General features: G+C 47.8%; 2 protein-coding genes across 2 annotated transcripts in view; one reads left to right on the top strand and one right to left on the bottom strand.

Annotated features, from left to right (window-relative positions):
• LOC114049800 (tudor domain-containing protein 10-like) overlaps positions 1-4036 on the top strand; it is a 51635-nt gene extending 47599 nt beyond the window's left edge. The window contains exons 10-13 of the mRNA XM_027871206.1: positions 281-429; positions 1273-1427; positions 3328-3398; positions 3672-4036. Coding sequence (XP_027727007.1) covers positions 281-429; positions 1273-1427; positions 3328-3398; positions 3672-3704 — 408 coding nt within the window. The 3' untranslated portion in view covers positions 3705-4036. The remainder of the gene's footprint in view (positions 1-280; positions 430-1272; positions 1428-3327; positions 3399-3671) is intronic.
• Positions 4037-8985: 4949 nt separating this feature from the next.
• On the bottom strand, positions 8986-19826 carry UBE2Q1 (ubiquitin conjugating enzyme E2 Q1). The gene is made up of 13 exons (XM_027871317.1): positions 19455-19826; positions 17011-17115; positions 16544-16648; positions 16037-16087; positions 14550-14690; positions 14220-14304; positions 13862-13922; positions 13514-13604; positions 13259-13317; positions 13121-13169; positions 12761-12856; positions 9919-9985; positions 8986-9485 (listed from the first exon to the last, which is right to left on the bottom strand). The coding sequence occupies exons 1-13, from the start codon at positions 19824-19826 to the stop codon at positions 9454-9456; spliced, it is 1314 nt and encodes a 437-aa protein (XP_027727118.1). The 3' UTR covers positions 8986-9453.
• Positions 19827-21787: the final 1961 nt, after the last annotated feature.

Raw genomic sequence — 21787 nt, 5'->3', positions numbered from 1 at the left:
GAGCCTGTTACCACAGTTGAGTCAGAGATATTGGAGGATCTAAATAGGATTTCCAGGATACAGTGCCAGCATAAGGTCTTGGTTATTCATGCCTTTCTGGTCCAAGTGTCACCTGAATAACTCTCACGCTCCCCAGAGAATGCAGTAGCTTCAATAACCCATAGTATACTCACATTGCCATGACCTCGCTCTTCCCTAAAGATGAATATGTGAATGAACATACAGGCAATATGGCTTGCAATACAGAAAATGTGATCAGGTGTGTGACTGCCATTGACAGGAGGCTCATATGAACATGGAGAAGCTGTTTTATGCCCTGGCAGAAGTGGAGGAGCAGCAGCCTTACCTGGCGGAGGCAGAGGTCCAGCGTGGGATCCGCTGCTTGGGGGAGTGCCACCTAGGGGACGATGATGGTGGGGCTTGGAACAGGTATAGAGCAGGGAGGGGGATGGCATAAAGACTCTCAGGGCAAATGGGAAAACTGATTTCCTTTATTAATCAGCCAGATGAGTAGTCCATGATACCAGGTACCCACTGAAGGCAGAGCCCTGTACTGAAGATATAGAAAAGAAAAAAGACGACACTTAATAAGCCCCAAAGGAAAGAAATAGCGGCAGGGAGCAAGACACATGGACACAAGTACACAGTGAATGTGTCAAATAAATGGCGGTTGGTTGGTTGGTTGCCTGGAGACAGTAGGCCCTCAGGTCTCAGGCTAGACCCCTGGAGGAGGTGAATTTTTGAGTGGGGTTCAGCAGTAGAAAATTCACGGAAGCAGGCAGTGGGAGTGGGGGAGGAAAGATACCTTTCTCTCCCTGCCTGTCTGCCCCATCCTCTCAGTAACTTTCTCCTTCCTCTGTCACTCCCTTCTTCTGGTCTTTTCAGTCCCTACAGGGCCCCTGGGATTGGCTTTGTTGCTCCTTGCCTCATGGTTTCTCCACTGTTCACTGTCTCTAGAGCAGAATAAAAATGAAGAAAACCTGACTTTCTAGCCCTGTTCTGTCCCTCATCCTTTCTGTCTTAAGAGGATAGGGTGCAGGGCTTGGAGTCTTGGATGGCCAGGTGCTGCTGTTGCTTCTTTCATGGCTTCTTACTGTGGGATCCTGTGTAAGTCATTTAACTTGTCTGGGCTTCAATCTCATCTACAAGATGATGAGGTTGGAATGTTGACCTCAGAGTCCTTCAGGCTATCTCTGGTTGTCTGCTAGGTGCCTTCCTTTTGTGTGAGTCTTTGTGGAAACAGTTCTTCTCTCCCCCTTCGTTCCCTGGCAGGTGCTGGGTGTTGGACCGAACGGGTGACTGGGCCGTGGTGCTCTTCATTGATTTTGGCTGTTCAGCTACACTCCCAGTGCAGTCTTTGCGCAGCCTGGACAGTGATGATTTCTGGGCCATCCCACCTTTGACTCAGCCCTTCATGCTAGAAAAAGGTAATCTGTGCCATGACCCTTCTTTTACCCTGCCCAGCCCCCCACCCTCCCGGACATACTCTCTGGAGAGGAGTGGAGGGAAGGTGCTGACGGGGTCAAGGAGAAAATGTCGGGGAAAGGCCGGCAGCTGGAGATGAAGGGTTCAATCATCGCTCTGGGCTGAGAGCATGGTTTCCCAAACTCTGTTGTGCAGAAGCTTCGGGCTGTGTGAGCCAAGTTGGATGCTAGGGAACAGCATTCCTCCCAGCTCAGCCATAGCAGGGGTTGGCTGACCTGAACAAAGTTGTGCTAGGTGGGGGCCCCACTCCTTCCCCTCAATCTTTGCCTCTTTAGACAGGGCTGGTGTGAGTATTAGGGCTGTGTCTGCAAGGGAAGGCACAGCCTGGGTGAGGAGTCACTGCCCTCCTGGCTGGTGTATTTCTGTTAGGAGCAACATGATAGCTACCCCCTCCACAGGCACGCACACACACAACACACACAGATACACACATGCACAAAGGAGACAGAAATAGCCCTGGCTCCTGCTTTGTGGTTCCTTTCTCAAAATACCCACCCTGGGTTGGTCCTGGTTGATCTCTCCATTCCCTACCAAGTAGTAAGTGCCCTGAGGGCCTTGACCAGGGACTGCTTTCTTGTGGGTTCCACTAACATTTGCAAGTCCCAAAGTATTCCCTGGGCAAGTTAATTTGGGAAACACTTCGTTAGATCTTATCTTAGTCGCTTTAAGAGTTTGAACTGTGGTTGATTGGGGAGATAGGCCCCCCACTGAGGACACCCAGTAGTCAAGGGGTACCCCCTCGAGGCTTTTCTTCAGAACTGCACTTGTTCAGGTGTGGAGTAGTTTGTCAGACAGACGGTGTGCATTGCCCTGCCTGTGTAGACTACTATTAGGAGTGTTGAGGGGTGAAGGATCTGGAAGAAAGAAGTGCTCCCTGTCTGTGAGGGATGACACTGTCTAATGGAGAAGACAGGACAAGTATATCCACCTAGTAGAATGGAAGCTTCTTGAGGCCACAGAGCTTCAGCTTGTGTCTGTATTCCCAGCACTAGCATGGTGCCTTGAAGGGAGTAAGCATGTAATAAATACTTGTTTGCATTAAGTTAAAGCAGGGCTCTATGTATGAGCGCTCACGTATGTATGTGTAGAGGAATGAAGCCAAAACATGGAGTAGTAAGTACTTGGGAACAAGTATAAATAAATAAGATACAGCCTGCGTCCCTAAGAATGTGGTGATGCTAAGAGCTAACATTTAGATTGTGCCTCAAGGTGTGTGGAGTACTTCACCTATGTTATCTCATGGGAGCCTTGCAACAGCCTGGTAACAGAATCCCCCTGTGAAAAGAGCGGTTATTCTTGTCCTCTCTTTATGGTCTGACAGTGTCCATCTCTGGGTGGGGTGAGTCGGGGGGGGGCCCACGGAAGGCAGGAAATCGAGGAATAATTCCATCCCTCTTTGCCCCCCACCCCCATGAGCACACAGGTGGAAGCCTTCCTGTTTTCTAATCTCCTGTTGGTCCAGCTGTCACGTCAGTACACTATAGCTTTTGACCTCACCTACAGTAGAGGTGGGTGTGAGCCCTGTGCAGATTTTCCTTCAGAGAGTCCTGGAATTACAGTGAACAACATCATAACATCCCAGAGGGAGAGAGACAGAGACAGAGAGAGAGCGAGTGTGAGAGTGGGCACGTGCGTACCCCCCATCCTCCCTCAACAGGGTTCACACTCATGATGGGCCATGGTGTCTGTATGAGTAGAGACTTGTGCTTTAGTGGGGTGGAAGCTCGGCTCTCCGCCTCCCTTTTGCTTACTGACATTCCTGTTTCCTAGGCCTCTCTCTCCTTCCTTGACCCAGCCCAGACTAAAAGTGTGTTTGAAGGTCTCATTTTGATTTTTAAATAGATATTCTCAGTTCCAAGCAAGCTGTTCGTCAAGTCATGAAAGGAAAAATCACTGGCTGCTTGAGCATGGAGGTAAGCCAGCCTTCTGGGCAACCATTTTGTCTCTCTCCACTCCCTGTGTTGCTTCCGCCATCATTCATGAGGTTCTTTGCTGTAGTTCATGTCACAGTTCCCCATCTGTCTGCCTGCTGCTTGTTCCCCACACGCAGGTGCCCGGTGTGCAGAGATGCTGCATTACTACCTATATGACCAAGGGTTCCCTTTCCAGAGGAGGATTTGGGGGTCGGGTCCAGAGTGGGCAGCTAGCTGTTCTACTAATGGATTCTTCTTTCTCCTTCCTTCTAGTCTCACATCCTGAAGTTTGAAGAAATGAAATGATAAACCTGCTCACTCATTTTTGGTTTTCCATTCCACTCCCATCTCAGTTCCGTAGGTGACATCAAACGCCCCCCATCTTGTTTGTAGCCATGCTGTTTCTCCTCATCCTATTATATCACTTTTACTCCTGTATTCCCAGGATAAGCTTGTGATTATATTTGATTAGATTTCAGTTCATAGGGCTCTGAACCCTGGCACAAAACCTGGAAATTCCAGGAAAGGAGTAGTTAGGAAACTTTGCATTTGCCCTGGTGCTCTTCTAAGAAGTAAGCTGTATGTGAAGGGCAGTTCAAACTTAGTGTAGGACTACTGGATTTATGTTAAGAACCTGAGTTGGCCCATATCTTTTTTTTTCTTTTTTGTACCCCCTTCTGCCGTGCTCCAGGAACAGGGAATAAACTGCCTTTGCAGATTTGTTGAACGAAGGGTACTGTTGCATTAATATTATGTCTGATATTATATGTGAAATCATTTTAGGTGGAAGCTATTAGCCCAACGGCTATCTCCCTAGCTGGTGGGAGTTACTGGGAGCCAAACAGTTGCAAATAAACTAGTTGAACCTGCCAGAGTTTGATGTGTGTTTCCTTCACTGTCCTAGCTGCTGCCCCGCCCCACCTCACCACCCCCTCCCCCACATTCAGTCTTTTTCTTGAAGCTGTGAGATTCAGAAACTGTTCAGCACTGACAGAATCACAGAATTTTACGATTGGAAGGGCCCTTATCAGCCATTTGGGCCTATTCATATGTGAAAAAAATTGCCACTGCACCAGCAAGTGGCCACAAGCTTCAGCCTGAAGACCTCTGACGAAGGGGGAGTACATCACCTCAGGAGTCGAAGGTTTCCTGATATCATCAGTCCTAAACTTGCCCTTTTGTAACTTCTAGCCATTATTCCAAGTTTTGCCACCTGTTGCCAAACAAACTAGTCTAAGCCTTCTTCCACATGACAGTCCTTGAAATACTCAAAGATAGCGATCATGCTCCAAATGAATCCTTTCGGGCTACTCGTCTCCAATTCCATCAACTAATCCTCAAATGGCTCAAAGCCCTTCGCCATCCTCTCTCCAATTTAGGGTCCTTTACAAACTCTGTTGCCCAGAACTGAACATAGTAATTCAGATCTGGGCTGACTGTGTCAGAAGGTGTTGGAATATCCTCTCTTTGTCTCTCTAAGCCGTGACTTTCACAGCAGTCCAAGATTGCATTCGAGTTTTTTTTTTTTTCCGCTGCCATGTCACACTGTCTAGTTACATTAATCTTGTAGTTCACTTGTACAATCTACAGATGTTTTCCCATCATTTTCATTGCTGTCTTTTGTTTTTATGTCACCTGCTGAATTTATTCCTTCTCCCTCACTCAGTAAGCCATCCTGTGTGAATTAAAAAAAAAAGGTGGAGGGACAGTTTAGCAAACAGGCCTGACTGTATGGGCAATATTCCATACTCTTAATCCCCTACCTCGGCAAAAAAAGGAACTCTTTTCAGGAACTCAGCTTGTCTCTGGGGCTAACCTTGGTCATTATTATAAGCACAATGACCATTTTGGGTTTTGTTCTGTTTTATGTGCCGTCTCATATTGTTTGTTTGGTTCACTCTGTATTGTTTCATATATTTTCCCATGCTTCTCTGAAGTGACATTTCTTCTGAACTAGTACTCCATTATACATGTACTACAATTTTTTTATTCCCCAGTTGATTGAGCAACTATTCCAGACCTTTTAGAAACTGTCCAGCTATACCTTCCTTCTTGAAATTCAGCTCCCTACTTTGCAACTGCCTGTCCTAGTGTGGGTAAGGGTGGCATAGACAAGATTTCTTTATTTCTTGCCCTTACATGACATGATGAGGCTTCATGAGTTCCTGATTCCTCCCACTGCCCCACTAAGATCTTGAAAAGAAAGACAGTTTTTACAACTGTTTCACCCCTTTCTTATTCTTACAAGAAAGTCTTACAGCTACAAAGACTCATGAACAAGTCTAAAGGCAAAGTTAGAAGTGGTCCAAGGGAAAAGTTCTAAAGAATTCAACAATCTCTTTGACAAAGCAACATACAATAGATTCTGAAAGGAGTCTTATCGCCCCTGCAATGGTTTTCTGGAGACAGAAGATCTAGGGTTCTCTAGCCCACGTAGCATCCCAGGAATTGCTCAGTAAAGGTCTGATGGAGCTAGCTTCCAAACAGAGCACTAAATGATTGATAAAATGTTCCACCTGGAAGTAGATATGCATCAAAGTGATTCAGCATGTTTACATGTGCATTTTGAAAAAGTTACTGAACTGAAAACAGTAACTAACCCATCAACCAAGTTTGATGTTATTATGTGGTTGTATGTAGTACTCTCCCAGTCAGGAAAGAATTAAGGAAGGTACACTCTCATTCTTTTTCGGTCATTATAATTAGACAACATTTAGTTTTCATTTTTTCTTTTCGTTTACATTATTGATCATTGTGTACATGTTTCTGGTTCTGCTGGCTTCATTTTGCATTGATTCATACAAATCTTTCCACACTTCTCTGTGCTCACATTGTTTTTTTAATTGTTCACTTGTTTCAATTGTGTCCAACTCTTCATGACCCCTTTTGGTGTTTTCTTGGCAAAGGTAGTAGAGCGGTTTGCCATTTCCTTCTGGTCATTTTATAGATAAGGAAACAGGCGAACAGGGTTAAATGACTTGCCTATGGTCACACAGCTAGTGTCTGAGTCAGATTTGAACTCAGGTCTTCCTGACTCCAGGCCCATCACTCTATCCATTGCACCACCTAGAGGCTCATTTGTTTCTTATGGGACAGTAATATTCCATTATAGCCATGTACCACAGATGGTTTTAGCTATTCCTCAATCTTTTTAGTGTTAGTAAAGGATGGGGAAATCATTTTAGCAAAAATAAAACCTTTCTGGCCAACATCTTTAAGTTAGGTGGCTATATAAGACCTTTCCATGCCTGTGTTTATACAGCCCCTCAAACATTTGACTAGTCTCATCTTTCAATCAATCAAACATTTAAGCACCCTTTATGTGCCTGGCATTGTGTGGAGCTGAGTATATGGAAGAAGGTAAAGCACACTGTGCTCTCAAGGAATGTATATTCTGATTGGGGGAAGATGTGTACATATATAAGTAAACGCAGAATTCATTACAAAGCAAATACAAAGTAGGTAGTCAGGGAATTAGAAAAGTCATCGTGTAATTTTGATTTATAAGATTTTCATTTATTAGTAATTTGGAACATTCAGTAGTTATTAATATTTGCAGTTTTTGTGAGAATGGTTTGGCCTCCTTTGACAACTTATCTATTGGGGAATGGATTTTGGCATTACATACTTGTGTTAGCTCCCTCTGTAGCTTGGCCATCAGACCCTTATCAGATGTAGATTCTAACAGAGTGAGTAGTAGACAGGAGTAGTTGTTTTGGTCACAAGGATAGTGAGTGGAACCACAGTGGAAGGGCGCTGACCTTTCTAGCAGTAATAGTACTGATTTGAGTATGGTTGTCTGAGAAAGGTGGTAAGCCAGAAAAGAGTGGATCTGTATATGAGGGCAGCAATAGCAAGATGGCTGGAGTGATGTTGACAGATACGATAAAAGGAGATCTGTTCAGGTTGGGCTGGACAACTAAGACGTTCCTTTCATTGCTGTACAACTTGAAGATGATAGTTACCTGCTCCCATCGTTTTTGTTTCCCTGGAGTAAAGTAAAGCTTATATATGAACTTACCTCTTTAATATTTAAATAACTTTATTAGAGCCAAACTATTTAAATAACTTTTATTTCCATTTCATCCTTTGGTAGATGAGAAAAATACATTACAAAAAACATTATGCAGAGAACAGCGCATGGAGTACACTCTACTAAAACACAATCTATACTCCAGCCAGGGCTGGTAACAGACATTAGGAGAGGAAGCAACAGAGGCCTTGAAAGCCAGATTTCTCCTCCTCAGAATGAGATTTTTCCCTATGTCCCCTGTTCCACAAAACTCATTTTATTCTGGAATACCCAACAAGGTGAAGGTGGGGTTAGAGCAGCATTGAGTGTGGCTGGAGAACCCTTTCTATTCACCTGGAGCAGAAACTTTCTTTCCCTCAATGGAATAGAAAGAAAACAAATAAACAAACGAACATCCCAAATGCAGAGTTAACAGTTTGGACACTACATACCTCCCCCAACGACTTTTCTCCAAAGCCTACATGGGAGGAGTCAATGACCCCTTCCTTCTGCCACCAGATGACTCAAGTCCTAAGTTGCCTGAGGCCAAGAGTCTCACTCAGGTATCCCTAGCCTGGTTCTGGTTCTGTTGCTTCCTTCAATAACTTGCCTATAGGCATAGGCTTATAGCAAGAGTGGCTACCTTGGCCCCTAAGCTGCCTTGCTGACAAGGAGATGCCAGAAGGAGGCTGGTAGCACCTAAACTGGGAAGCCCAAAAGTCTGAGGCTACCATTAGCACGTGGAGTGTTTGTTTAGCACATCCAGATTCTGATAGGAATTATCCCTCCTGACACCAGAGCCCTGGTTCTCAAATCCTATGAGGACTGGACTCCCATTGTCCAGGCTACCTCCTTTTCAATCAGCTCCAATTCTGGACAGTCCTATGAGATATTCTGCTGAGAAACCAACCAAACTACTCCTTCTATACAAACCAAAGCCAGGTCTTTTTTCAACTGACCTAATGGTAGCCAAGAGTAACAGGAAGGTGGGGACCAGAGGGGTTGTTGAAAGTTATCTAGATGCTCTGATCTAGGAGATGTTTTCAGGACACTAGCAGAGGGAGGGACATCAATAACTAAGTAATAGCTGTAGCAGAGCCCACGAGACCAGAAGAGACAAATATACACTTCAGTGACAACGGCCTCTACCTTGTTGTACTCTTCTATTTACCCCTTCACACAACTCTATGAATCAGCCTCCATGCTTCCATTTCCAGGAATTTGAAAATATTCCAACTAAAGGGAAAAAAAAAATCCCAATAGCACTGAAGGTGCCACTGAGTGTATTTCAGCAGGTCAAAAGTGGCTAGGTGGCTCTTTCTTCCAAGGGAAAAAAAAAAGAAAAGATTAAAAATCTGTTTGCTTTAGAAGCCTTTTGGAGACATCACGGCCAAAGGATGGACCTATGGTGAGCTTCAAATCTCCCTCCCCTCCTTGCCAGGGGCATGTGGCCTCCACCTTCTACACCAAAACTCAAGGTGAACACCATGTGTCCCACATCCCACCCCCCACCACACAGTTCAGGGGATGGCATGTGGGAATAAAAATAACAATGAAAGAGTCAAGACCAGCATCTTCAAATTAACAAACTGTAATTGTTTTCCCAAAGATACATTTTTTTTCCATACACATCCATCATACACTGTAACCAAAAAAAGCAGTGTACATGAAATAAGAGAAAATAAATTAAAAATCCATAGCATAGGTAAGGAGGCTGCTCTAGTCTGGAGCACAGCTGAGTTTCCAGCAATATAAGAAGGCTCAAAAGTTTCTTTTATAAGAATGCCTGCTAGCAAGGGTTCCAGCAAGGTGGTTGGTTGGTTTGTAAGTCAGTCTTGAGTATCTGAAACAGTTCTGTGTTTTGTTGTTTTGTTTTTTCCTTAGCGTTTAGAATAGCCATCATTGTCCTGCAATAGGCAGAGCTATCACGTCCAGGAAAAGAGTGAGGGAGGGAACCACAGAGGCAGCGTAAGATCCAAATACAGCATTCAAAGGTAATTGGTCCAGTGGTGCCTGGGGAGGGAGGAGGAAGATACTCCGGGGTTAGCCGTCTTCTTTGGGGGGTGTGTACCAGCCTGTAAACAAAGCATACTGTCAGCAGTACTGTCCCCAAAGGTTAGCCCCACATCTTCAATCTTGGGACTCCTTCTAAGGGAAGGTTTGATCCCTGGAAGGATGTCCCTATAGGGAGGAGATGGGAGATGACAGAATGCAAATCTGGATGATTTCTTCCCTGGACATCATAAAAAAGGAGCCCAATATGGCTCCTTATCTGAGACGGCTGAAGGAGAGACCAGATGTGTTCCTTCAGCTTGTGACAAGGAATGGGGACATGAGGGGGATGGGGGGGAAGTTATAAAGACAGACTATTTCCTGCCCCTCCCCTTCTGAAAGCAGTCATGTGTACTGGGGAAGGCCCTATAGGGCACACCCTTCCCAAGGCTGACCATGTGGGTTGTTATCCCTTCTTCCATGTGCCCCCCCCTCCCCCGACCCTTCTACTCTTACCATTTTTTTCATGGATCTGCACCAGGGACTTGTAGGACTGCTGTGCTCTTGTCAGACTGTATTGAGACTGGAGAACATTGAAAAGATGAAGAGTCAGTTCATGAGATGAGGACCAATTTGTTGCCTTGTTCTCCCATCTCAATTCTATGTTCAATTGAACAAGCACTTACTAAGCTTATACACTGTGCAAAGACAAGCCCTTGCCCTCAAAGGGCCTTCTATTCTCCTAGGGAGCTATAATTATTGACACAAGTAAGCACATTCAAGGACATCTGAGGAGGGGGAGGGTGATAACGAAGGGAAAGAGGGCAATCAGGGAGGGCTCTATACAAGGGTGACCCGAGTTAAACCAAAAGAAAGATGAGGCATCTAAGCTTCAGACTTCATAGGTCCACAGAGTTCTGAGTTGGAAGAGAAGTAATGTAAAAGAAGACAAATGGGTTAAGTTGGACTAGGATTGTGGGGAAGCTTAAGGGTCAAGAGGAGCTTGTGTTTCATCTCAGAGGCAACTGAGTGCACCAACCCTAAGGCTCCTGAACAAGGGAATGACATACTCACACCTATGCCTTGGAAAAACTATTTTCACAGCTCATAGAATGGAGAGGCTGGAATTAGGCAGACCAATTAGGAGGCTACTATAGTAGCTAAGGTAAGAGATGGTGGTGGTCTGAACTAGAGTACTGGCTGGAAAAGGATGCAAGAGACACTGTGGAGGCAAAAAGGGCCACAGGTGGCCGCTGAAGATGAGCTTAGGAGGACTCTACGGTCACAAGGAGAGACTGGAAGGATGGTGGATAATTTTATGGAAATCTGGAGAAGGAACAGGTCTGGGTGGGGAGAAGGGGAAGGAGACAGCGGTTGAATTTTAGACATGTTGAGCCTGCGAACAGGCTCCCCGGATGGAAACATTCAGCAGGCAAACAGCAGTGGAGGACTCAAGGCTGATGACAAAGATGCTGGAGTTACCGGCACAGAGGTGAGAAGAGAGCCCCAAGCAAGCCTGAGGGTACGGTCACACTTAGGGGATAAGGCATGGTGACTGACAGAAGCCAAGGCAGTAGAGTGCAGGGAAAAGAGCACCAGAGGGGCAGCTAGGTGGTGCAGTGGATAGAGCACCAGCTCTGGAGTCGGGAGGACCTGAGTTCAAATCCGACCTCAGACACTTGACACTCACTAGCTGTGTGACTCTGGGCAAGTCACTTAACCCCAAATGGCCCCCCCCCCCCAAAAGAGCACCAGGGCTGGAGTCAGAGGACCTGTGTTTCAGTCCTGGTTCAGCTTCTCCCTATGTGACCTTGGGCAAACCACTCTCTGGGCCTCGGTTTGTCATTTGGAGAGTGAGGCCATCAGACTAGGTGACCTCTAATACTCCTTCTGGTTGTAAAACCATAAACACATCTAGGATAATGGGGGTGATAACAGTCAAAACTGCAGAGGTCAGAGAGGATGAAGACTAAGGAAATAGTATCTTACATCGTATCATGTTTTAGGCTTTGCAAAGTGTTTAAAATAAATTATCTCATCTGATCTTGAGAAAGGCCACTGGGTTCAAGACTAAAGAGATCATTATTAACCTTTGAAAGAATAGTTTGTAGTCTAGTGAGGTTGGAAGACAGATTACAAGAGGTGGAAATGTGAGTGGGTGGAAAGGATTTAGAAGCAAAGAGGGCAGGAACCTTTTTTGGAAGGGTTTGGCAGTGAAAAAGAAGAGATAAGGGTTTGGGGGAATGGAAGGGTTGAGAAATTGTTTTAAGACCTGAGGTCTGAGACTGAAGTAGGCAGTGGGGAAGAAACCAGTTACTGGGAGAAAATTAAAATGAAGAGAAGTGATGATCAATGGGGCAAGCTCCTGGAAGAGATAGGAGGCAATGGGATCAAGAATGTAAGTAGAAGGATTATTCTTAGCAAAAACTATTTTCTTTTTTTGGTGAGACATTGGGGTTAAGTGACTTGCCCAGGGTCACACAGCTACTAAGTATCAAGTCTCTGAGACCAGATATGAACTCAGGTCCTCCTGACTCCAAGGCTGGAGCTCTATCCTCTATGTCACCTAACTGCCCCAGAAGGGCCTTTTTTAACAGATTGGGAACAAAAGAGGTAAGGATGAGTGAAGATACTGAGTGATTCTGAGGGAATGAGAAGCTAAAGGAGATCATGAAAAAGGGCCGTGACTTTCTTAGTAAAGGAGGAGCAGAAGTCACCTGCTGAGAAACTGGGAGTTGGGGTGGTAGCAGTGGCTTCAGAGGAAGTAAGATTTGAAACTACCACTGCAGGAATGTAAAGGTTACTTTGAGAAGAATTAAAAGATTTCTGCACAGCAGTGAGAGCCCTATTGAGATTGGATTTAGTAGCAGACCCAGGATACGTGATAGTATGACTTGTTCCAGCAGCTCTGAGGACAAGAGCTTCAGGAATACAAATGGAGAAGGCTACTGCCTGCCTATCTGGCTCCTAGCTTCTTATTCTACCCAATAACCCAAAGTATAAAGCAAACAAGCCATCAATATGCATTTACACTTGCTATATGCCAGGTACTGTACTAAGGAGCGGGGACAGATGGTTATCTGGTTGGCTGTAAGACACTATACTCTTCTTTCTACATTCTTTAACAGTATTCAACCTCTTTTTCCTTCTTAATTCTTAAGGCCACCACTTTGGCTCCCCAGTGCGGATATCTCAGGGCTCCCCTTTCCCTCCCAACTAACACTATGGACAATGACGGCTTCTACCCTCCTTGGGCCTAAAGAGAAGACCAGTGGAGGTGTTCTGCCAGCTGGCACCACACCCTTTCTCTGCCTGCCTCCCCGACACCTCTCCACACCTACCCCTACCCTGTCCTTACTTTGTTGGCTCCAAACTGTACTCGTGCTTTCCCTTTCACCAGGGTGGCACTGATCTGCATGATCACGGACTCTATGGAGTAGGCACTGCTCCAGCCCTGTGAAAAGAACGGGGAAGGGGAGGGGGAAATGATAGAACAGGTCAAGACATGGATTCCTCCAGTCTTGGGGACAATAAGACATCACAAATGAGTTCCCCAGACTTCACCCACAATACAGGCATTCCCAAACCATCCAGGAAGGGTGGGCACCGGGTGCTATCCTTGCCATCTATGACAGTGATAACTTATAAAAACTCCACCTGGGGATGTATTTGGGAAAATCCCCAGCCCAATGCAGCTGAGACAAGGCAACAAGCTCACCTGTTTGGTGAGAAGTTCCATGCAAATGGCACCTCCACCCAGGACATACCTGCAGAGGAAAAGACTGGTCAACTGTGCATGGCACAGGCTCTATCCCCACCTTTCCACAGGGCATCTCTTGTTTTTCCATCTACTCACCCTCCTGAGAGGACTGGAGAGACAACCCTGACAAATGGCGGGTCAAAGGGAAAGTTGTCCTAAGAGGAAGAGAAACCCAAGTCAGAAACCCAAGCGTGAGTAGTTAATCTATCAATTAACGAGCATCCATTAAGTGGCTACTGTGTGCCAAACATGGTCACCCCATCCCACCTCACCTCCCCACAGAGAATATAGGGTAGACAAGCAGAGATACAGGCCAGGAAAATGGGGGATGTGAAATGAGAACAGCCTTACTTTAAAAGAAAAGTTGAGGAGAATGAAGTCAGCCCCTTCTTTCTCTTTGAGGATCTGGAGATCGTTGTGCAAAGCGCTGTCCTGGTCAACCCTACAAAGGAGGGTAACAGGCTCTTGCTTGGTCCCCAAGAGCTTCAGAAGGCCTCCAGCCCACCACCATGCCCAATCTAGGGCTCAAGCTAGCATTGACTTGATGTCAATTCCAGGCCACAGACAACTTTGTTCCCTGTCCTGGCCTTCCCCCTCCCTAAGCCCCTGGGCTCTGCTGATGACAATTAAATAAGGCTGCTCTGGAGGCTTCTACTAATCGCCACCCCTCTGCTCCCCAGCCCCCAGCTTTTCACTTACTTGAGGAGTTTGACGTTCCAATCGTACAGGCTATCATTTACTAGTTCGACTGCATAGTTTCCTGGGGGTTGGGGGTAGGACAGGAAGAAGAAATGAGTATTACTAGGACAACAGGAAGGAGGACCCTTCCCCTCCTCAGGCTAAAAGACCAAAGCAAAGTGGTAAGGGCTCAGCACTGGTCTAACATCCTCACTCACTTCTAGGGGCTCTATCTTCAGGTCCTAAGCTTCACAAAAACCTAGGTTCCCACTGAGTAGCTTCAGGACCCCCCCACCCCAGCACTAAAGCCCCTGCTTCCCACCCCTTCTTCCTCAATAACCAATGTTCCAAAGTACCCCCTCTCCAAAGCTGGACTTACCGCCTTTGAAACTTTGTGATCTGTAAATATCCCTGAGCTCCTTCATCAGCCGGTCAGTGGCCTGCACCGAGCCAGACACTGCGCCCTGCAGGGGAGGGGACAATAGGAACCTCCCACCATTACAGGACTCAGGGGATACACCGTGGACTTTAGAGGATACCTGGCAATTGCCTAAGGATGGAAGCACTAATTCTTTCCTCCTACATTTCAAGAGTCAATATCCCATTCTAGGCCTTCTAAGCCTGGCACAGCCATGATGACAATACCAGTGGGAGAAACCCACCCTGATCCAGGACCCTTGCCCACCCCCCGCCCCCAGGGGACACGTACATTTAAGTAATCTTGCCTCTGGTTCTTTTTAATTTTCTCTAATATGGCCAAGTTCTCCTTCCCAATGCCATCATCCTCGGACCTTTTCCCCTCAGCTGGCTCTTCTTCTTTCATTTCATAGTGATCGAGGTCCTCTGTATCCTTGAGAAACGGAACAAACAAAAGAATTCTTTTGGTGGGGGGAAGGGAGCAGTCAGCCATCTCCCCAGCCCCATATGCAGTGAAGATGTGAGCTAGGCAGCCAATAGCCCACAGACTAAACTCCACGTTCAAGCCATCTGATCCCCCTGACTCTTTACTATCCTAAAGGGGATGTGTCCCTCTTTTCACCAAGTTCATATAAAGCATGGCTCAAGTGAGCATTTGATAGACCTGAAAAAACTGCAACAAAAGCCAGAGACTCATTTCCCTGACCTTTCTCTTTCCTCTATGATGAGGACCAAACAAGAGGGGATTTGGATTCCCCGCTATTACCCATCTGTATGGTTTTGTCTTCCCCAAGATTGACATGCAAGCTAAACATTTTACTTGGTAAACTCTTACCAGGCTGGTGGGTGGGTTGGGGGAAAAGAGAACAGGCTTCAGATCCTCCCATTCTCCCCACTCCACCCAGCAGACTCCATAACAACATAATGATTTGGTTTGGTCCCAACCCATGCTTTCATCAGTCAGTGTGATGCAGCACACAGAGGATCAGCAAGACTTAGGTTCCCAAGTCCCACTTCTGACACATACTGGCCATGTGACCATGGGCAAGTCATTTAATCTTGCTGCCAACTTCGTGTAAAGATCAAAAGTAACATACGATTACCCATCTGAATCACAGGTCTGGACCAAAACACCATGACAATGACTGATATTTATACGGTGTCTTAAGAGTGTCATATAATCCTCACAGCCCTCCATCAGCTTGACTGACCCTACCACCCAAGAGGAGTAGACAGAGGCCATCTCGTGCCTTGTTTATTCTTGCATTTTTAGCACTTAATATAGTGCCTTGCATAGAATAGGCATTTAATAAAAAAGTTTGAGATGAATTTTGAGTTATTAACCTACCTAATACTTACAGACTCAAGGTACTGTAATTGGGGAAGGGCAGAGAACCTAGGACATGAATCCACCCCTAAGAAGCAGTTGTGAGTCCCTTTTCCCTTAAGTCCAGTTTGACTTTCCCCTCTATTGGCCTGATATTCCAGCCAAGGACCATATGCCCTGATTAACCTTGTCCAACTCCAACCACACCAATACTCAGGTATTCAGCTGGAACTAGATTTACCATTGGATGCTGTGCTGTTTCTTGAGAGTCTTCAGTTACTTCACATTCATGTGTCTCAGTCCTCCCCCGCCCCCAATGAATGACCCCACCTTTTTTCCTTTGGTGTCCTCTCTACAGGACTCTATAAACAGGAGTGTCCCATACAGATGACCTTTAACTTACCAAAATTACTGTTACCACCCACCCCTCCTAACCCAGTTCTGTCACCTACCTCAGGCATCTCTTCATCTTCATCTTCTGAAGAAACATCTTCTTGTGTGCACTGCAGTGCATAGGGAAAAGATGGAGGTCAGAGCCAATGTTCCAAGAGTAGAAGGACTGGGTTCCCTAAACACATCCTCTCCTCTGACTACTCGGAATGCTCAGGGCTGGGATTCTAAAACTGCCAGCCTAGACATTCACCCAGTCTACAGTGTGCTGGAACAACTAATTTACCAGCCTGCTCATTACTCTTGATCATCTCTTTATCATTCATGGAGCAAGGAACTACAATTCAATTTCCCAAAGAATAGTATTTATTTACTTTGGCCTCCCTGACTGATGCTACACCTGTGATCCTGTAGAAGTTTAGGTCTCTAGCTTCCCCTAACCCTAGGAAACCCCCATGTGGAGGGCATCCCTAGATAAGTGAGCCACACTCCTATCTATCTTAGGGTTATGACTGAGATGGGAATAGAATAGACTTGCCAGAGGGAAAAAAGCCCCCTGAGTTACTCACCTGCTCTGCTGGCAGGGGCTGGTCCAGCATCTCAACATCTGGATGCTGAGGGAGGTTGTACAGTTTGCACAAATCAGAGATGATCCTCTTCAGATGCTGCAACAGCTGGGGACAGTAGACCACAGTGACATAAGATACTCTTGCCTCTCCCCAATCTGGCCAGGTGCAGTGGGAGAAACCAAGGACTCAGACCCAAGATGAAGGCTGAGTAGTATCCATTTCTCCAAGGGACATGGACCCTGGGTCATATTGGAAACCTGGCCATGGGAGTGATTCTGTTAGAAAGCCCCAGCATGGGGCTGATGACGTATTCTCCCTCTAGCTAGGGGAAGGTGGCTTCCCTACTGAGTCTTATTCAGGCCTGTTATTTTACAGTGTCGTCTAAATTTAGGACAATTCCCACCCTTCATCTGTCTCGACTGCAGGTTCTCTTCTTGGCTCAGGCCCCAAGTCCCTGCCCTCCTCACCAGAGTATTCCCTTTCTTTATGTCCACAAGTCTCTCCAGAACGGCAGCCAAGTTAGGGTCATCAGACTCCACAGACCAGATTGGGGGCACCGCAGGATAAGATTCCTAAGGGGAGAGGACAGGGAGGTCAAAAATGGAAACTTCAGATTCTGCCTGCCCACCCATTCCCAGGTGCCAGTCTGCCCTTCCCCCCCCATCTCTCTCACAAATGCCTGGCTCAGCAGATCAGTGCCCAACCAGGCGGATTTGGGAGGGCCCTTCTCTGAATGGAAGCTTGAAGACCAGAGCCCCTTTTCCTCTATTCCCGGTCACTGAAAAATTAAGGAAGGGGATCACAACTACTTCCAGTGAGACCCCAGAAACTGTTCTATTCCCTACACAGAGGTCTAGGCTAAGGCAATCCCCCTATATTTATAGAACAAGACTCCAGTCCCCTTTCCTCCCAAAACGATGGAACCCAGAGTTATGGAAGGACCATAAATACAATCAGAACAGAAAAAAGCAACAGCTTACTTTAGTTTTAGGAGGGGGAAGACTTGCAACAAATAAGGTTTTTATCTGGGGCCAAATTATTATTCCCAGCATTCAGCCAAAGGGTGATAGAATAAAGCGGTAGTATAAGGGAACCCCTCTTTCCAACACTGACTGGAGACCAGTTTTGCCCATCTTTTCTCTGGTAACCCTGTTAACCTGCCACCCTCACAGTCTAAGCGTGGGATGGAGGCAAGAGGTCACAGGGCTCTACACAACTGATTTAGGAGAAGAGAACCTACGCTGCTGACATTCCCAGCATTCCTAAACCACAACAGTGGATGCAGACAGCCCAAGTTCCCCCTATTTCCCAGAGAGGGGTTGGTTGAGAATCCAGACTCCTTTCTCCCTTATCCCACAGAAAGGGGAAGACTACCTGGGGCTCTCTGGAGCTAACCTACTGCCTCAGACATAGGCAGGACAGACAGCATATAACTGAACACAAAAAAGAAGCATGGGGAGGGTAATTCTATATCTGAGAAATTTGGGGTTTAATCTAGCAATAGTCAGTTAGGCAACACAATACCAAGTAAATCACGCACTTTTGATGGGATTCCCATCCCTTACCTAGCTCAAACGCCTCAATTTTGGAGGAAGATTGTCAGAGAGATACTATTATCACATCTGACTAAACCACTTTTTTCTCCTTACCCCAATTTTCTGTGAAGAAGAGGTGTGTCTGAAGGCAAAGTCAGAAGATGGAAGAAGAGGGGAATCCCTTTTGTCCAAACAGAAACTTTCCTCCCAGAACTTTGGCCTAGTAGGTAAAATGTGCTTTGGAAGCTGGCTGGGGACAATGTCCAAGCTGATCTGAAGTTGGATCTCATCCCCTCAGTGCTCCCAAACAAAACTATCTGCTCACTCTAGGCTGCACCCACCAGCATCCAGCCTGAATTAGCAAAGATTTCACCTCCCTGGCCTGTGAGGGGGGCAAAACACTGATAGAAGGCTAGGTAATCTCAAACATGTTAAAGTACAGTGACCATGTGGAATGGGAAATTATCAAAGCTATTAGTGACTAGGAAAGGAGGGAACAGACAGATATCCTGGGAATGGGGCAAGAAGTAGGCCATTGGGAGAAAAGAACAAGTTCGTTTGGGGTGGCAGAGTTAACTGTGAGATTTCTATAACCAGACTGAATTACTAAGATGGATGTAACAATACTACAGTAGATAAGACAAGATGACTGGGGTGGAATAGGGAAGTTCATCATCAAAAGGGGTAGAAAATGCAACTGTACCCTCATATCCTTGGGGAGTAAAGGAAGCTTCAAATCTCCCACTAACAGGGGCAGGAAGAGATTAACTAGAGGTTGTACCAGAAGATGTGTGTGGGGGTGGGGTGGAGGGGTGTGGATTGAAGGCTCAACGAACTGAGGGTCTCTGAAAGCCCTGGCTTGGAAGAAGTCAAGAGTCCAAAGAGATGCTGCTATTCGAGGGTTCTGTGCTCAACTTTAAAGTGCTACAGAAAAGTCAGTAATTGTTATTATCATCATCACTGACTCCCCACAGCACCTAAGCCTAGATTCCCGAAGGAGTTGCTGAGAAGGGGAGAGGGGAGTGTCTCAGAAGCGTGCAAGAAGTGCCTCTGGTATTTGGGGGGAGACTGAAGAAGGGATAGTTCCAGAAATTGGGAGGGGGGGTCTTCTTGCAGTGTTTCTCGAGGGGTCTAGGTTCTTAGGAGGCGGCCCCAAGTGATGGAGGAGGCAGTGGGGTGGGACTTTGGGGAGGGCTAAGGAGAGGACCACGTCGGATTCCCGGGTAGCAAATTGAGTGGGCTGTGACAAGGAGCAGGGAGACCCCACGTGGGGGCGCCCCACCGGTGGGGGCGGCTCTTGGGCCTGGCGGGGGCCCAGAGGACGAGGACCCCGGGAAGGGGGAGGGGGGCCGGGCCCGCCCCACGGGGGTCCTCACCGTGATGTTGCAGTGGATGCGGACGGGCTCCCCGGGCGCGGAGCCCCGCGGGGGGAGGTGCGGCCCGGGCGCCGCCCCCGCCGCCCCGGCCCCGGCCCCGGCCCCGGCCCCGGCCAGCAGGAACTCGCAGCTCAGCTCGTCCAGGCAGGCGCTGGCAATGCGGAAGCGCTCGTGGCCGCGATGGAAGATGGACTCGAGCAGCTTCAGCTCCCGCCTCAGGCAGGGCCCCGGGCCCGGGCCCCCCCCAGGGCCGCCCCCGGCCCCCGGCGCCGCCCCCTGCCCCTGCCCCAGCGCCAGCCCCTGCCCCAGCGCCCCTAGCTGCTGCCCCGGCCCCGGCTGCTGCTGCTGCCCCTGCGGCTGCGGCTGCTGCATCGTCCGCTCCGCTCCGGGGCCGGCGGGCCGGGCGCCTCCGGCCTCCGCTCCGGGCTCCGCCGCCGCCGCCGCCGCCGCCGCGGTCCGCACTTCCTGATCCCCCCTTCGCCAAGATGGCGCCGCCGCCACCTCCGGGACAGGCCCCCCCATCCCCCCCTCCCGCCGCCGGAAGCCGCGTGCCCCGCCTCCTCTGGTCCTCCTCCCCGCCCCCCGTTCGCCTCTCCCCTGTCACATGACCAGGTGCGTTCACCCGGCCCCTCTCACGTGATTCCTGTCGCAGCATCTACCTCCGCCTCCTTCTCCTCCTGGATCCCCTTTCCTGCCACCCCACCCCCTGCATGTGACCAGACGGGGCTTTTCCGGGCCACGCATTCGGTCCAGATCCTCGACCTCCCCTGTCACGTGACCGAGCCGCCGCGTGCTCACTGGGGGCGGCGTGCGCGAGGCTCTCTTGCCCCCGCTCCCCTTCCCCCACCTTCAGCCTTGTCCTTCCTCTGCCCCGCAGCGACTCGATTGCTGGGCTGGGCGCAGTCTGGGGCTGTAATCGCGGCTTGCGATTCTTTACTTTCCATGTCCCCAACCCCCTTCCCGTTCTTCTCCCCATCCCTCCCCCTGCCCTTCTGGTGGCAGCCATTTGGATCTCGACCTCTTTGCATCGGACTTACACTCCTCTCCCTCCCCACCAGGGCTTAGAACGCCCCCCCACCCAGCCTTCTGCCTCCACCTCAATTCTAGTCCCTATGGAGTTTATTTTTGAAGGGATTGGGGAGGGGAGAAGGGGCAGGAACTTTGTTTTTCTTATGGTTGCCGAAGGCCAGGGGATGCTGACCTTCTTCTCCAACCCAGCGTGTGCAAGAAGGTGGAAGGCATCAGACCCAAGAATCACCCATCCACATCACATCCCCTGACCTGAGGTCAGGTGGCAAACGCCATCAGGTCCTCAAGAGGCATACTAGTCCTCTAGGAGGGCTGTGATTAGGTGGCAGCATCACCGGCCATTCACTAGGTGTCGCCATTGCGAAAGACAAAGCTCGTGGCTGGGCCGCGGTGAAACGACAGCAGGTGGCGGTGAAACGACAGCAGGTGGCCCCGAAGCAGCGGGGAAAGACCGTTCTGATTGGTGGAATAAGCCTAGCGATTGTCCTAGGGCTTCTCCTTTGGGGGGCTAGACCGGGCCCTGGCACATTGCACAGTGCCTAGCACATAGTAATCAATGCGTGCGGAATGAAGGTAGACACCCGAACTAAATCCCTGCCCCCACCCATCCTTCCCTACAGGACTGCCTATTAAATTAAATTCGACACACACTAATTAAGAGCCTACTACGTGCCAGGCACAGTTCTCGGAGCTGGTGATACAAAGACACACACTCACACAAAAATGCCTGCCATCAAGGAGCTTAAATTTTACTGTAGGTAAACAATACATATGTAAAAGCAAAATTATTCGAAGTAAATACAAAGAAATGAGGAGAGGAATAGTATTAACAATTTAGTACTTTCGTCTTCATGCCAGCATGGTGCAGGGGACAGTGATTTGGAATGGGGGTGGGATGGGGAGGGTAGGTGGGAGAAAGACAGAGAGATTAAATTCTTGTCAATTGAAGAAAAAAACTTTAAAGAAAAAAATAGAATTGGACTGGGTGTGAGGAAACGAGACTTAGTCCTGGGTCTATGACTATATTCCTGTGTGACTGACTGAGTAAGTCACTTCAGGTCTCAATTTCCTCATCTATAAAATGAGGTGACTTATTAGAAACTATGAAACTGAACATTAAGCACCTACTGTGTATAAGGTGCTCCATGCAAAGATGAAAAAGTGCCAGCCCTCAAGAAACTTACGATCTGCTAAGGAGGTGAGACTTGATAGTGTGATATAAGGGGAAAAAAAAACAAACAACTGGAAAGACATAGGAGAAAAGGAGTGAGAAAGTACAGGTACGAGAAGCAAAAAGGTAAACA

This window comes from Vombatus ursinus, unplaced genomic scaffold, assembly GCF_900497805.2.
Source record: "Vombatus ursinus unplaced genomic scaffold, bare-nosed wombat genome assembly UNPS02014798.1, whole genome shotgun sequence".
Taxonomy (NCBI): Eukaryota; Metazoa; Chordata; class Mammalia; order Diprotodontia; family Vombatidae; genus Vombatus; species Vombatus ursinus.
The sequence above is the reverse complement of the archived record's forward strand: the minus strand, read 5'-3'. Positions and strand labels throughout refer to the sequence as shown.